We start from the raw sequence: 15,944 nt of genomic DNA on the forward strand, positions 1-15,944 counted from the left end.
TGTCTTCCAGTAAGTACAGTACACAAGCTATACGACTTGATTGGGCCTGTCTTTACAGTATGTCCAGTTCCTCCAGGGACATCAACTCAATTAGCCTGGCACTGCCTGAAAATCAGCACCATAGATTCAATTTCTTCCTGCCTTGTTTACCAGAGAGCAACCCGCAGAATAATATCTATACAATTTGTCCTTTCAGACAAATGATGATGGTATCGTGGTGGGAAGCAGCAGATAGAAGCCTCTCCCGTTGTTGTTGTATAGGCTAAGCGGCTGGACAAGATATAAAAAGGCCTTTTGTCAGGAGATAGGCATATCTCCGTTCATCTTGCCCAGCTTGTTTCCATAGTTACATCAATGTTGTTGAAGTGAGAAGATCAGGTATTCCAGTGAGTGATCCCATACATGCGCTTTGCTTTGCTTCTATTGATTTTCATCACACGTTGGGGAGGGGTTCTGGCTTCTGCAGACTGTCTCGGAAGGATTGTGGAAATAATGAAAGGGCAAAATTTGTTGGTCCAAAAATGAAGCAACTTAGGTTGCATTTACAATGCAAGTCGAAATGTCCGATTCCAACAATAAATACAAGTTATTTTAGACTGAACAGAAGGAGGTCTCCAAAAAACTCCTGTTATTGTTGTGTTTCATGGGGAATGTAGAATACAATTTGATAGATATATATGCATCACTCCTGTGAGCGGTTTCTAATTTTCATTTTCTCATAATGGAATTCATTATTTGTTGAGTAGAAGGAACCTGATGCTTGTAGTTGCGTGATTGGACCCAAACTTGCATGTTTTGGTATGTGGGAGAAAGAAACCCATGCTAAAACTGTGAGGCACATGTTGCTGTTTAATCGCTAAAATGTAAACAACAATACCTCATAAGTGCAACCATTGATCAAGCGATTACTTAGTCCACTGTCAGTCACAGTCAGTGAGTTTTTCTTCAAACTGGACAACCAACTTTATACTGCATATTTGGCTCATATTTGTATATGCTATTGGTGTACTTTAACTTTGCAGCAGAAATCATTCATTTGAATCTACAACTAATGCATGTTATATATACCCGGTTTGAAATGTTCTTCAAAATATTTTAGTATGGAATATCATTTTTATTTTATATTTTACATTTTTTATTATATAGGTGTGGATGTGATTCGCTGGCAGTCAATTCAGGGTGTCCCCTGCTTACTGCCCAAAGTTGGCTGAGATAGACTCCAGTGCCCCTGTCAACCTTGTGAAGGTAAGCAGTACTGAAGATTCTAATAACCTTTTAAAAATGTTCTAGTGTATATATGATTGTTTAAACAACAGTATTACAGCATATTTTATGAATTTCTATATAAGTACTTGCCAGTACTACTTGGATAGCATTTATTGAAATTTGAGTATATTTAAGAGTTTTTAGTAACTTTTAGTGAAAATGTTAAAATATTTGTCAGTATTTGGGTAATATTATGGAATATTAAATACATCTAAGAGTACCTAGAAAACCTTTACGGCATAATTCACCAGATTTAAGAATAAAAAAGAAAGACTTTGAGTACATGTGGGTAGACTTGTCAAGATAATTTATATTTATTATATCAGCATATTGTCTTATACAACATTATTACTAAGTTATGAGGCTAATTAAATATCTACATCTAATTTTACATGTTTTATTTGAAGTTTTTGGTGATTCATTTATTTTTATTGATGTTATAATATGCCAACAAGTGGGAAAAAAATCAATGTCATTCATCATGCTGGTTTCTGAGGAAATATATCATCCTAAAAATGTCATTATAAGAGGAATGTTAAGTTGTATTGTACATGGAGAATACTTTGCAAATGCATTTTCATGTTATTCGTAATGATGGTAGTTGAACAGCTGAGTATTTTTTGAAGTGGTACTTTTAAGTTAGATAACCGCATCTGTTACATTTAGGAGGAGCATCTTTGTGTACATCCAAAGTGTGGATCTTGAGAGCAAAACCTTTTAATTGGTACAATTTATCATCAGTTCAAAATCAAGTAAATGTAATGGATAGCAACACAGTCTGTATAAAACCACAATAACAGTCAGTGGCAGCAACTCAAATGAATCTATGTCATAGACAGTCGATCGTCGCCATGTTGTTAGTGACGTGCTCAGGCATTCATGAGAAATCTCCTCAACAGCTCTTTGCTCGCAGTATGCTGATGGCTTTGAAACGGGAGCTAATCACTGCTGCGCGGTTAGCCACATGCTTGCATATTGCAGGCTGTGTTGTGTGTTGCAGGGGGGTTAGGAAAACACTAGCGCAACACATGATGGCTCTTTATGAGGCTGGGGCCTGCACGCAAAAGAGGGGGCCCGCAGACGATGCTAAAAAGACGGTAATGACAGCCATTCACCGCAATCCAATTATGCAAAAGGGAGCCTAAACAATTCCATCATCCCCTAAATTAGATTGTCCTAACGAGATAAAGGCACCAATTAATCCTGAATTAATTTCTACAGCTCATTTTCCCCCAGAAAACACTCTAATATGCAAATGCAAATGAGAGGCAGACAGGCAAGCGTTTATATCGACGCTTGTGGTCTTTATTTTTTATGTATATCACTAAAAATATATTAAGATGGGCACACATTTTTTTTAATGCTTCCCATGACCTTAATGTAAGGTGCTGATGTTTGACGATCAAGTCTTCATTGCGTTCTCTAAAAACAAAGCCTCAAAGATATCATCATTTTCACACTCTTAATTATCTCGCTTCCAGCTTTCTCTCATCGGCATCATCGAGTAATTGGATACATTTGCTCCACCTCAGGAGGAAATGACAAAAAAGTATTTGAAGAAATTTTTTGGAGTACTTTAAAACCAATCAATGCAATGAAGAACTCTTTTTGTCACCCATTTAAATAATTCAAATTAATATTGAAGCTGTATGTCATTCCATACTTGGAAACTTTGGCTTTAAAATTCTTGAAAATTACGTCTTTACCTCTGGTTTTCTGCTTCATATTTTAAATCAGTCATTGCGCTGTTATTACAAGAGAAAATTGCATTTAAGGCTGTACTACTCGAGACTTACTCATTTTCATTTCTATTAGATTTTTAAGACTTGGTTTTAGAGGAAGTAAATTTACTCAGTAACTACATATTTTAGTCTTTTGTGAGTGGATTATTTAAAAATTCAACAATGGGCTGCTGGAAAGTCCTGTCAATTGCCATCAAAGGCAGCGAGCGAGTTAATGACAACAATGATGGACAATTTAACCTGCTCGTTAAAGGTAACTTGTTTTAGGGCAATCTTTGAAAACAAAAAAACTGGTCGCCATGTAATAATGGATGTCTTTATGAAGCGGCTTTGGGCCTTGAAGCATTGTATTTCATTGATCTGCAGTCAGTCATTTGCTACCACCTGGATAACCACGCGCAGACACACACATACACAAACACATACACACACACACACTGTTGACAGAAACAACCAGGCTGTCAGTTGCCTGGCAATATTCACAACCACTGGCCCACATCAGCTAATTACCAGCAGAAATCACGTATTGACAGATGGGCCCATGCATATTGATCGGCCACAACTGCCACGTTCTAAATCACCTAGCTCTAATGAATCATTTCCCATTTGGGAGGGAGAAGCCAAGGAGGAAAAACAAAAAGAAATCAAGTGAGGGTGCGCTTGTGCTTGACATCACATAACCGTCCTTCCTGTATTGCACGTAACACAAAATGAGCGCATGCACAAATCAACTCTCCAAACATTTAACCTGGCTCCTCGCTCTTTTTTTTCCCTTACTTTGTTCCCCGCCTTTCCTGGTTATTTTTCATCATGCGTGAAGCGGCACGGGCAGTAAATACGCCGCTCCTCACACGGCGTGACCCCCTCAACCCTACTTGTCTCCGACGCTTCTCCCAAGGTCCCTCGTTCCAAGGCCCCCATTGATGCAGCGCACTGGTTGCGGCGAGCGCCCTGTAATTCACCGGCCTGCTAGATCGCCTGCCAGCAGCTATTGATTTTTGTTTCCCCAATCTCCAGGAGAGAGGGAAAGAAAAGATTAAAAACACTTTGTCAGTTTGGTGGGGAATAAGAATTCTGCGCAGGGGGATATCTAGGAGGGCGAAGGGTCAGGGCTGAGCTACTGTATGTCTTTATGGCTTTAACTATTTCCACACCAGCGACATCTCTGTCTGCCGTCCTTTCGGACTTTTTTTAGTGCCGAGACAAGTCAACGGTAAATAAAAAGGAAGAAAAAGTAGGTGTTGCCTCAGGCAGGAGAGGTCATTTCATGGAAACGTCACCTTGCTCATCTCAGCGTGTTTGCTGTGCTCTGTGAGTCATGCAGTTCAATACAGGCGCATACAAAAGCAGTTTACAAAGAAAATATTTTTCTTGTAATCCAAAAATTAGATGTAGGGATTCGATCTAGGCTTTCGTTTTACACTCAAGTATGGCGTTCTTCTATTTTAGATAGTCAACATTACCCCTAGTATAAATGACATTCATACGAAAGATGGTTTCTCAAAGTATTTTTCTGATTCCCGTTATATACCCACACACATACGCAATGATAGAATCATTCTCAAGTGTGCGTTATAATAGCTATTCATGACGTAGTGAGGGACGGCTGATAATTTGGAATACTCGAATTTGATTGCCTAAAATAGTTCGGGTAATGATAAAATGTCTCCCATGATGCTGGGCTGCCACTTTCTGGACATACTAGCTTTTGTTTATTTTTCTCCATTACGACACAACTGAATTTTGCGATTAAAGTTAAACATTTCCACTAGCATCGCTCGTTAATGGGCTAACTTGGTTTATTTTTATTTTTATTGGCTCTCTCTCACCCACTGAATCAAAGGATAAATTGAAAACTTCTGCGCTCCAAGTCCCTCGCTTCCCTAGTTTGTCCTTTGGGGTAAAGCAACACACCTCTGTTGCCATCCAGTCCCATCTACTAATGCTAATGTGATGCCAATATATTTCCCAGTTAGACTGTGTTACGCCTGGCCGGCTCTTTCGCGAGCTCAGCCCAAGTTTCAGCTAAATGTGGAGAATGTTCCCCCCGACATTAGGCTTTAGTAATGGTGCCTTTCAGGGCCACTCTATGTTCAGAAATGAAATATTCATACATTGCCGAGGACAGTCTTAGAAGGGAGTCTGTTTGAAATGTGAATTCATGGTTCCAGCAGACATTTCTTCAATATTTGATGGACCATCAGAGCTCCGTGTCTAATACCCCATCCAAATATTCTCCTACTGCTCTTTTTTTATAGCTCATGTTTGATGCCAGCCTTGAAAACAGGCACAAAAGCAGCCTCTAGGTTATCTCTTCCCTTGGTGTTTCAAGTGGTCTTTTTAAAAAAACAGGTTTGGATTTTTTTTAAACTCCAATGCAGTGGTATATGGGCTGGGGTCCCAAAATTGAGGCGCATGTAACAATAGTGTGTTTTTGTAGCCTTGCCTTGTTGTGGTCTAATTGTTTGACTGCAACGTCTTTGAAGAACTTTGGACGCTGTCATGTTACTTGATTTTACTGCTTTTGTATACTTGCAGCCCCTGACTGATAAAGATTGTTGTATGTTGCAAAACATAATCAGATCTCACAAACATGTAAATGGATGAAAGGTTAATAAATTCAATGTATCATTAATTAACTCATTCAGCGCGCCCAACATGGTTTACTGGGGGTGAAACAGTACATTGATTGGGATTTATACATTGTTTGACTAAGCGACAATGCCTCCAAATTGCTTAAAATGCAAAATATTGATAAACATTAATCTTTTAGCCATACTAGTCTTTTGTTAAAAGAATGGAATTCTGAAATGTTTCAACAAAGGTAGATTTATATAAAATGTTTGTACCCTGACACAAACTTTTAGTCAACTTTCATGTATTGCTTTTGCCTTACATCTCCATGCAAAAAAACATTTGTTTCACAAGTCTCATGCTCATGTCAAGGCACAAAATATCTATATGTCTCAAGGCTCTTTATATGTTCCTAATGAAGTATGAAGAATTTAAAAGGGATGTTTGTCTCCACTGAGTGCTTTATATCAGAATTCACTGTCCTGTATGCTTTGGCGATTTGGGGCAATTTTTGGGCTGTAGCCGTCTAAAAAGAAGGTCTGCTTTTTGGCTTTCCACAAACTACATACTTAACATCTTTTCTGTTCAATCTCTTGCGCGCGAAAGCCGTAGCTGAGCGTGCTAAATCAGCTTGATTGCACGCCAGCGTGGAGATGAAAGGCTCGGAGGTGGCTACAGTAATCCAAAGAGAGCGGGTGGTCGGCTGGGAGGCATATCGTTTTATTCTCTCATGCATATTCACTTCTAAGCCTCCGAGTATGCAGATTAGTCATGTCTGAACAGTGGACCCTCCAATCACATCCCCCCCTTTCCTCTAACTGCATCCTGCTGGGCATAATGTGCAGTGTGTGTTTGTTTTGTAAGTTTGGAGGCACGCAGGTTTAAATGTGTACGCATGAATAAATGTTTGGCCGTGTGTGTGTGTGTGCGTGTGTGTCTCTTTGTGTGTCTTTTGCCTAAGTGTGTAGGTATGTGTTTGCCAGACACATTGCTTTGTCTTGTCCTGGCAGCACGCTCTACTCACCAGATGTTCTCATTTTTTATCATCCTCCACTTGCTCTGCCTTCTTTGAGGTTTAGGGAATCTGTGTCACTCACATTCTACTTGCTCCATTGTCTTTTCCTCTGTTTGGTGGATGGAAAAAAAAGAAAAGAGAAAACACCATGCATTCCGGGGCCTTGTGTATCCTCGAAAGGAAAGGTTTGTGTCTTCGGTAATCACCAGAAAGAGTATAAAGGAGAGGCATTTCATTTGGTCGTTGAATTATTCATGATATAGGTGTTGTTTAGTTGTTTGCAAAGCCCAGCTCGCATGTTCTACGACATGAAAAGTGCTCTTCAGCTGGGACTGGAAATTATTAATAAGACCCCCCGCCCCTCTAAAGTTTAGAAAGAACCAGATGCTGTGACAGAAACACCAAATCACAAACACATGCATGAACTCATAAATATGCTGCTAAGGTATAAACACAAATAAATGAAAATGTGCACATCTGCCTTGAAGGTTTTGAGGTTTCCTTCAAACCTGCTCCACCTCCCACCTAGTTTCATGAAAATCATCGGTGTAATTATTCCACTCAGAAGGTCAACAACATTAGCTGTTTTATCTATCACAAATACTGAGGGTATGTTTCTAACTTGAAGACGGTAGAGCCATGTGATGGTTGTTGCCAACATTTTGGCTGGAAAACAATTCAGTGTGTACCCTGCCCTAATTCCTGTTGTTTGCCTCGACACCCCCCGCAGCTCAGAAAACATCATTCCAACATGAACCATACATGCAACCCACTTCTTTACATTGCTACGGTTTGGAGACTAAATGGCGGACGGGCACGGGCCCCATGAAATTTAAACGTCTAAGGTTGAGAACATCGTAAACCAAGGACTCTCTGTACACTGGAGCGTTTTTAGCCTTTCTAAGGATTGAATCGAATTTTGATGATGTGTGACTGTCAAGTAGGAAGTATTTTCTATCTTTTATGACAAGTTTCGGGGGAGATTCCATCAAAACTAATGGGCAGATTGGGAATAATGGTTTCAAATATGTTTCAGGTGATTACAAAAAGTAAGTTGAGGCTGAAAATTGGATTTGACTATTATTTTCCAGAGGGTCACTTAAAATCTTTGCTACCATTAATGCTTGTAACAAATTTGTTATAACGTTGCCAGACTTCCCTCTTCAAATGGATTGGACCATTGGCATTGTCGATGCTAGTAAAAAAGTAAATAATAGGATCTAGGATACAGATGAGACTTTGCTTCCTGCTCAAAGACACTTTCGAAGAGCGGATGAGCCAACGGCCAGGACGAGTTCGCAAATAAAAAAATCGATTTAAATCACAGCTTACGAGCGGCCTGCGGTTTGTTGCGCACATCAGCGTGCGATCAGCAGCCCGGATGCAAACGGCTGCGTCGCCACTCTGCAGTCACGCCCCTGGGAGATTAAATCAAGCTGTCACCTGGTCAGCGCCTCAACGCTGTCAAATAAAGGAACATTTATAATTACGAGGGGGATGAAATTCAGATTTATTCCTTCCAAAGCGAAGGCTGCCGATCGACAGGAGGGACAGCTCTCCTCCATCTGTCGCTGTCGACGCCGCACACGTCTGACACAGGGATTCATTTGTCTTGTCGTCTTTGACAGTCGGATTTTCCCGGCGCACTCCCACAAGGAGCCGCGCGGGATTTTCGGAGGCAGACGAAAAAAGGAAAAAAAAACACTCTGTGACAAGGAGTAGGCTCCTTATGAATGCAAATGAGTCTGGGAAAGAAACAAAAATTCACAGAGCAGCTAGTGGGCTCTGAGGCTCCGGCATCCGTCACATCACCCCCCACCAGGCGCAACCCACGCCTTGCCAAGAGGGCTGAGGGCTTACAGGGGCCCCGCAGCAAGAGGAGACACACTCATAGAAATCTGGTAGTTGGCACACACTGGCAATGCCACTGGTGACTTTTATTTCTAGAAAAAAAGAAAAAAAAGATAAGCGCACTGCGTTTACATGCCATCCACAGAGTGGCTTTTGGGTTTTAAGTTTTATTGTAAAACATTCATCTCAAATCTCTCTACATGCGCACGTGTGTGTCTGAGAGAGGATGCGTCACTTGTATCACTTGACATTTGGCTCCCCTTTTATCCAGTTTCAAGGATAGTAAGTCAAATGCAATGTGACAGGTCAAGCCTTTCATATCAGTCATCCTTCACCCTGACCCAGCCTCAGCTGCACCGAGACACATGCAGCTCCTCCACACTAAAAATAAGCATCAGCAACAAGATACGGGACTATCCGGTCTGCTTGTGCACACACAGGGATCTGCTTACTCAAACAAACACGACAACACTGCATAGAATCTCCATCCTAACGAGTGTCTTCCCACTTGCATGGGAGTTAGTTTTGAACTGCTTTCCTAACTCCGGTGGAATTAAAGGGCGGCTCCCCGCCATTCCACATCCAAAGCCGCCCAGTGAAGGTCAGAAGGAGCCAGCATTTATGGAGCAAAGTGCAATATAATAATAATTTTACCATGGAACAGTCATGTCCTGATACACTGCCGTGCACAAAAGAGACTCCTATCTATGTTGTGACCATGGTGTCATCCCTACACATACCCAGGGCTTATAATAATGGGTTAAGAATGGAGGTCCACTGCAGTTCTGATTTAATGTCTCTGTATATTTGCATGTGCATTCTAAGTGACATGCACGGTATCCCGCATGGCTGTGTTCATATTGATGCAACACAATCCGTATGCGCAGACACCCTTAAATAACTCAACATGCAACCACATCAGGAAGGGATGACAGCATTGGCAATAGTGGATCACTCCTACCACAAGTAAGGTTACGTAGTTTAAAGTCAGCATGGGCTGACTCTCACCCCCATTTATCCAAGTGAGGGTACCCTCCACATCGTTGATGTCGCCAGAACTCGCTTAACGATAGCATGGCTCTGTTATATATTGTCATTTCTCTCCGAACTCATTGACGGCCAGTGGTGGTGATAGATATCCAATCTATTTATACTAGGAGGGCTGACAGTCATCATTCACTAACTATAGACATCAATGCAAACCAATGAGTTTTTGCTTGCAGTACTGTGAGTGTTCTTTAATGTGTGGGGAATGTGTCACAAGATTCGAGTAGGCCACATTTTAAGTGGATGATAGGAGCTGACTTGATTGGCGTGTTAACTGCCTTGTCTAACATTCTTTACTGTTATAGTAAACTAGATGAAATCTCTTGATTTCATCAAACTGTACCGTCAATATTTCTTTAAAGGGATCATGGATTGTGGTTTGGTAGTTTTGTTATCTGAAAAAATGCAGAAAATTGGACCTCTCAGGTTAATTTGACCCACTGACAGCACACATTTTATCGTGACCAAAATTGGTATGCACACCATTACTCATTTCTACTATAATCGATCTATAAAAAAATCTTTAAAAAATATCTGGGCACTGCCAAGAAGAAGTGTGCGAAACTACCTTTTTATATAGAGAAGTTATGGCAGCTGGTCACTTCCTCATGTATTAAATGATCTGAAAGTGAATGAATGGATCGGTTTATTTTTGACATATTTTCCGAAGGAGTGCGTAAAAGTAGAGTTTTCCTTTTTCCAATATAAAAATTGGACCACAAGAGCAGTGGCACAAGTCCTTTTGCCGATGAAAAATATTCTTTGGGGCAAGTCATTTTTACGGAATTTCTCCCCAATTGATTGATACTGATATATATGAATGGCAATTATATTTTCATGTAAAAAAAATACACGAGGTGAATTTGTTATTAAAAAGTGGACCATCTTGGCCTAAGGCCCCCTCTAACCTCAAAAGAGGATGGCCAACCAAGATAGAGAGGGCTTGGAAATGCTGACTGCGCGCCTGTCGCCTAATCTATTTGAGGCCTGATTAAAGTTTAATTCGTACCCATCTCTAATGCCAGTTGCTCTCAGTGTGTCTCAGTGAGCCTCTGAGCAGCTTCAAGCTGAGCCCCAGCCTTCCCTCTCCGCTCCTCTCCAAGCGGGCCTCACTACTTTTCATGCCTGAGGGACGCCGGGAGCTGCAAACAACTGAATTTTTCATCAAGGTTACTTCCTGGAGAGACGAGGGGTGCAGTTGCAGCGTTCTCCTTCTCCGCGCTCGTGGCTCAGACCTAACTTACCTCGCTCTGAACCCCACACCTCTCTGGGAGGAGTTGTTTGACCCCGCTCCACAAAGGGGAACGTGTTCTGTGAAGTCAGCAAGCTGAGTTGAATATTGAAAGTACTAGTGCTGTCTACCTTTGCCTGTTTTTCTGCATTATGCATCTGTAGTTCTAAAACATCCATGGTGAATCGTATAGCAATGTAACGCTTCAAAAGCCATTGCTATTGGAGATGTTGTTCTAAAATATATATTTTGAAATAAAAGTCCAAAGTTGAAACTTTAATTCTGGTGATAAACCAAGGTTTTAACTTTGACAGCATTTTTCACATCAGTATTTCTTATCCCACACATTTAAAAATTCTCGCATACGTTATGGAGGGGCGCGGAATGGGTGGTGATCGATTTGTCAGCGGTTCGTTTCCAGGCAGGCTATGACTGCCCACTGTTGAAGTGCCTTTGGGCAAGGCACTGAACCATATTTTGCTAGCAATGGGTTGGCAGCACCTTGCATGGCACCAGCACCATTGGTGTGTGAATGTGTAGGTAAATGAGTACTAATGTATAGTTCTTTGGACATGGTGCCCAAGTACTCTCCATTTACCCATCTTTAATACCAGTTTTAACACTATACAAAGTATCGATAACATGCAGTCAGTGGACGCAGATGGTTCTCCTCAAATCATTGAGAAAAAAACCATAAAGCAGAATCGGAATGCAATGTATTTATTTTGCATGTAGTGCATATATGTATTTTTTTTTATGCGTTACACGAGAAATGACAGTAATACTTATTGACGCAAAAGCATGTAACGTCATTAGGACTCTGGCGTCGGCCTCACAGCTCTAGGGTCCTGAGTTCAAATCCAGGTCCGTCCACCTGTGTGGAGTTTGCATGTTCTTCCCAGGCCTGTGTGGGTTTCCTCTGGGTACTCCTGTTTCCTCCCACATTCCAAAAACATGCATGGTAGGCTGATTGGACACTCTAAATTGCCCCTAGGTATGGGTGCGAGTGTGCATGGTTGTCCGTCTCCTTGTGCCCTGGGATCGGCTGGCCACTGATTCCGGGTTCATCTTTCAAAGAATTGACAAATGTAAAATATACTCAAGTTATGATCTTCTAAGTCAAAGCGTTCCTTAACTAATTGACTACCATTGTTATCCAATACATTTGATCTGTTCGGGCTGGAAGTGAATGATGTCTTTCAGCCCTCCCAGTTCTCTATCACCATAAAAAGGCAGTGAATGAGTTAAGATGAAGTTGGTCCTGTTCTAGCGTTGCATTAAGTCAACAAATTCAACTAGTTCACATTATCTTTTGGGAATCCCGGCATGGGAATAGCAGCACTGCTAGCAGGACTATTTCCCGTCTTGGAAAAACAACACTGCGTCTCTCCAGGAGAAAAACATCTGCTATTCCCTGAATATTTTGACATTAACATTCATTTGCAATTCTAATAAAACCCTATTTATTCTTTTTTTCAGCGGCATTATTTATGCTGCAACAACACATTTGCTTTTAATGGAGGGAAAATATTCAGTGTCAGAATGTATTCCCTTTTTATTAAGGCTGAATGGGTGTTTCAGTAAATTCAGCAATCAGAGGCGCAAACAAGGGTGTTGTTGTTTTTCCTGTTCAAAGTTGAGCTCATTCGCTGGAAGTCCATGCGGCACGTTTGACTTGAGCGCAATTGAAGCAGCGTTTCCCGTGTTCGACTTAGATAAGCCTTCATCACTTTATGACCCTATTAAATAGGCAATAGGATAAAGCCCAATGGCTTCTGGACCGCAGATGTCCATTTCGTGGCTGTGCTATGCTGTCTTGCAGCTCCCGAGTGTCAGACATTATCACCCCCACTACCCTCAACCTCACCCTGCCCCTCGTGACAATTACTGGCCTACCTCCCTATTCTGCGCGTAATGAGAAAACGGACTGATCGATTTCAGTCCGGCCAGTAAAAGAACGATAGCTGGGATTTGGATACAGCACAGGCACGACTGAAGGGAGGCACAGTGCGGCAAAGATGACGTGACTTTGAATCGAAAAAGGACTTTATGTAGCAATGATTGAGGCGATATGCCATCTTTTAAGGAGAATCAGGATTTGAGTTAACCCTTAATAGTATTGATTGGTTTTTTTATTTTTATTTTTTAAAGGGAGTGGAAACCAATAGATTGCTCATGCTTTGACTGGTTCGTTCTCAAATATACATATATATAGTCACGCCCTCAGGGAATATTCATGTTTCTCGAGCAATTTAAATCTCTTAATATTTGTACATTGTTTTTGTCCGAAGCCTAGGCTGTTCCAGATTTTCACTCCACGTATAGACACAATAAAACTTTTTCAAACTTTAGGCATTGTAAACTCTCTTCTGTTTAGCATGTTTGGTCATGATGGCAACTAGGGTTGTAAACCATGAATTTCATTACGATACTATATTGATTCTTTGGAAACCGATATGATATTTGTTGTGATACTATTCTGATTTGATTCGAGGTCCTTCTATAGATTTAGTAGAATATTATGTACCCATTTGATACAATGAGAGATTTTACCTGAAGTAATACAGAATACAACAGAGTTACTAAAACATCATATATTTCACTTCAAAAACAGCATATGTAAGATATGACGATTTTTGATCAATGTCTTGTGTTTTGATCAATTTAATTGGATCCTTGCTTAACTTACCAATGTATCGTACCAGATCAATGTTTTGTTACACCCATACTTTTAACTAGCTGCGCAAATGGCCAATTCATGACGTTACAACACTATCAATTCTTTAGAAAACTATAGATAATAGCCAATATTATAAAGTCTGCCTCAATTCAAGACTTTACATCAACAGATTGATCCAGATTGGCGTATCATTACACTCTTAATGGCAAGCTATTGCCAGTTAACAAAATGTAAATTTGTGAATTTCAGACAAGACTTACAAAATGGTTCTTTTTTTGATCCACACCCTAAGACATTTTTGTTTCATGAAAGCTTTATTCTGGTAAGTTTGGCTAACTGAACTGTAATTAACAATTTTAAAAGTATACTTTTGTGCCTTTGCCCCAACAACAGTTTGAGATTAGATCAAATCTAGATTTGCAATTCATTAGTCACTGGTTATTCATTCCAATTTGCTTCAAATGGCTCCTGGTCATAACAATAGACAAGAGAAGACAATTCATATCATTGCTAGCTCGGAATTTACACGCACAAAACAGACTGAAATTAAATGAAAGTGTAAGGGTTTACGACCATATTCTGTTCTCCATACCTAAATTTAGAGTAGTGTCCACGTTAACTCATTGGCTCCCGTTGACGGCGCCATACGTCCAATTCATTTTTGACTCAAAATGATAATTGAATTAGACGTCTGTCACTGTCAACAAGACAATCCATTATGAAAGACAGTTCTCTGTTTTCAAGAACTAGCAGTCAAATATTGCCTCCATTTATTACAGAAATGTGATGCAGAAATATTCTTGTAGTGGAGGGAGACTAACGTTTTTGACAGATTGTCCACCACAGTGCAAAAAATAAACATTGCATATCTTTCAACATGGAAATAGCTTGTTTTTATCTTAAATAGTTGTACCTTAGAATATCGTTGATGGATTTCACGACTCGGGTATTGATATTTCTACTGTCACAATATTTTGAGATAATTGTTAGCGTGAGCCTTGCATAGCAAATCGTATCAGGCGGTACCCAGAAATTCCCATCACATTTGTTGGATGCAAAGCACGAATATAATACACCATGTTTAATTTACACAACTATTTTAGCATGTACCAGGACCACAAATAGGGCGCAATGCGAGCCACGGTAATCAAACCTCCCGTAGGGCGCAAAAGTAAAAAGTGTCGGATGTTGACGCTTAAATCAGACGGGACGCATCCATCATTGTTACCTTTGTGTGTGGCAACAGCTCCCTCAACCTGCTCAACTGAATTCCTTTGATTTATTCTTCCTTTTGACTGATTACACGGATGTAAATATTCAGGGGGGGGCTAAAATATGGTGTGGCTGACAGAGTGTCTTTTTCCAAAGCACCTCCATGCTGTCCTGTTGGGTCAGCGCCACTCAGCGTTATTTATTAGGCTCCATATTCACTCTCTATCCATCACGTCATGGTCACATCTCTTTATGTTTATTACAGTGTCCCACCTTCCCCGGCGATGGATGATTGACGTCTCGGGAGAGCGTCGAGGTGGGACTCGCCGGTGCCTTCTTCTCCAATGGAGCCTCGACGGGGGCGGAGGCTCCTCATTAGGAGTCAGTTAACACACACACAAGAGAAACAACAACGCACTTTGACGTCCTAAATCCTTCCACGAGGGAAGGCTGGTCAGGTAGGACTGCTGCGATCTTTGTTTTTTCCCCCCATTTTTTGAGGGGTGGGCGAGGACGCGCTTTCAAGGAGGCGCGACACTTTTAATCCCATTAGAAGCCCGGAACGTGCGTGTCTTTTTTTCCCCCCTCTCGCTCTCTCCCTATCGCTCTTTTTTTTCTGTCTCTCCTCGTGTAGCGGTGCAGGAGTGGCCAAAGCCAAAAGCAGAGATTCAGATCAGATTTCAGCGAGAGAAAGAGAGAGAGCGAGAGAGCGAGAGAGAGAGAGAGAGAGAGAGTGGGGTTGCGTGTGCGTGTTTGAGAGCGAGGCAGTCAGTCTCCCTCCTCCCAAATCTCACCGAGGAGGCGCGGCGAGAGGAATCCAGAGGAATTTTGCGCGGATATTTCCTTCCCTATTTTTTTTTTCTCCTACTCCTCCAGCAGCCATCGCTCTCCCGTCCTCTCTCTCCCCCCCGTCTGGCCGGCCCTCTCCCCCACCCCACGCATTGTTTACATCGTCCAAAATAAATCAAGGAGAAGAGAATCAGAGATTGAAAAGTTGGAGGCGAGGCAGCAAAAGGACCGTGGCCGAGGATGGACGAGCAGCCTCGCTTGATGCACTCCCACGGGGTAGGCATGACCGGACACCCCGGTCTGGCGCAGCATTTGCCGGATGGCACCGCGGGGACGGACGGCGAGGGGAGGAAGCAGGACATCGGTGACATTTTACAGCAAATCATGACCATCACCGACCAGAGCCTGGACGAAGCGCAGGCGAGGTGAGAAACGCGCACACACCACACGTGAGAATTTGCTTTCAAAAGAATCCGATACATGAGAAACAAGAAGAAAAAAAAACAACACCGGGCAGGATGGACATAAACAGTGTGC

At 41.5% G+C, this 15,944-nt stretch overlaps 1 protein-coding gene across 4 annotated transcripts in view; it reads left to right on the top strand.

Annotated features, from left to right (window-relative positions):
- The window catches only part of LOC144085289 (pre-B-cell leukemia transcription factor 1), a 92,261-nt gene that overhangs the window by 20,543 nt on the left and 55,774 nt on the right, over positions 1-15,944 (top strand). For 3 of the 4 annotated variants that reach the window (XM_077614384.1, XM_077614387.1, XM_077614385.1), the window contains exons 4-6: positions 1,147-1,245; positions 14,884-15,076; positions 15,495-15,832. In XM_077614384.1, coding sequence (XP_077470510.1) covers positions 15,648-15,832 — 185 coding nt within the window. In that variant the 5' untranslated portion in view covers positions 1,147-1,245; positions 14,884-15,076; positions 15,495-15,647. Of the gene's footprint in view, positions 1-1,146; positions 1,246-14,883; positions 15,077-15,130; positions 15,833-15,944 lie in introns of those variants that run through there. The other variant, XM_077614386.1, reaches the window with a different exon arrangement.

The sequence above is a fragment of the Stigmatopora argus genome, chromosome 12 (assembly GCF_051989625.1).
Source record: "Stigmatopora argus isolate UIUO_Sarg chromosome 12, RoL_Sarg_1.0, whole genome shotgun sequence".
In the NCBI taxonomy this organism is placed as follows: domain Eukaryota; kingdom Metazoa; phylum Chordata; class Actinopteri; order Syngnathiformes; family Syngnathidae; genus Stigmatopora; species Stigmatopora argus.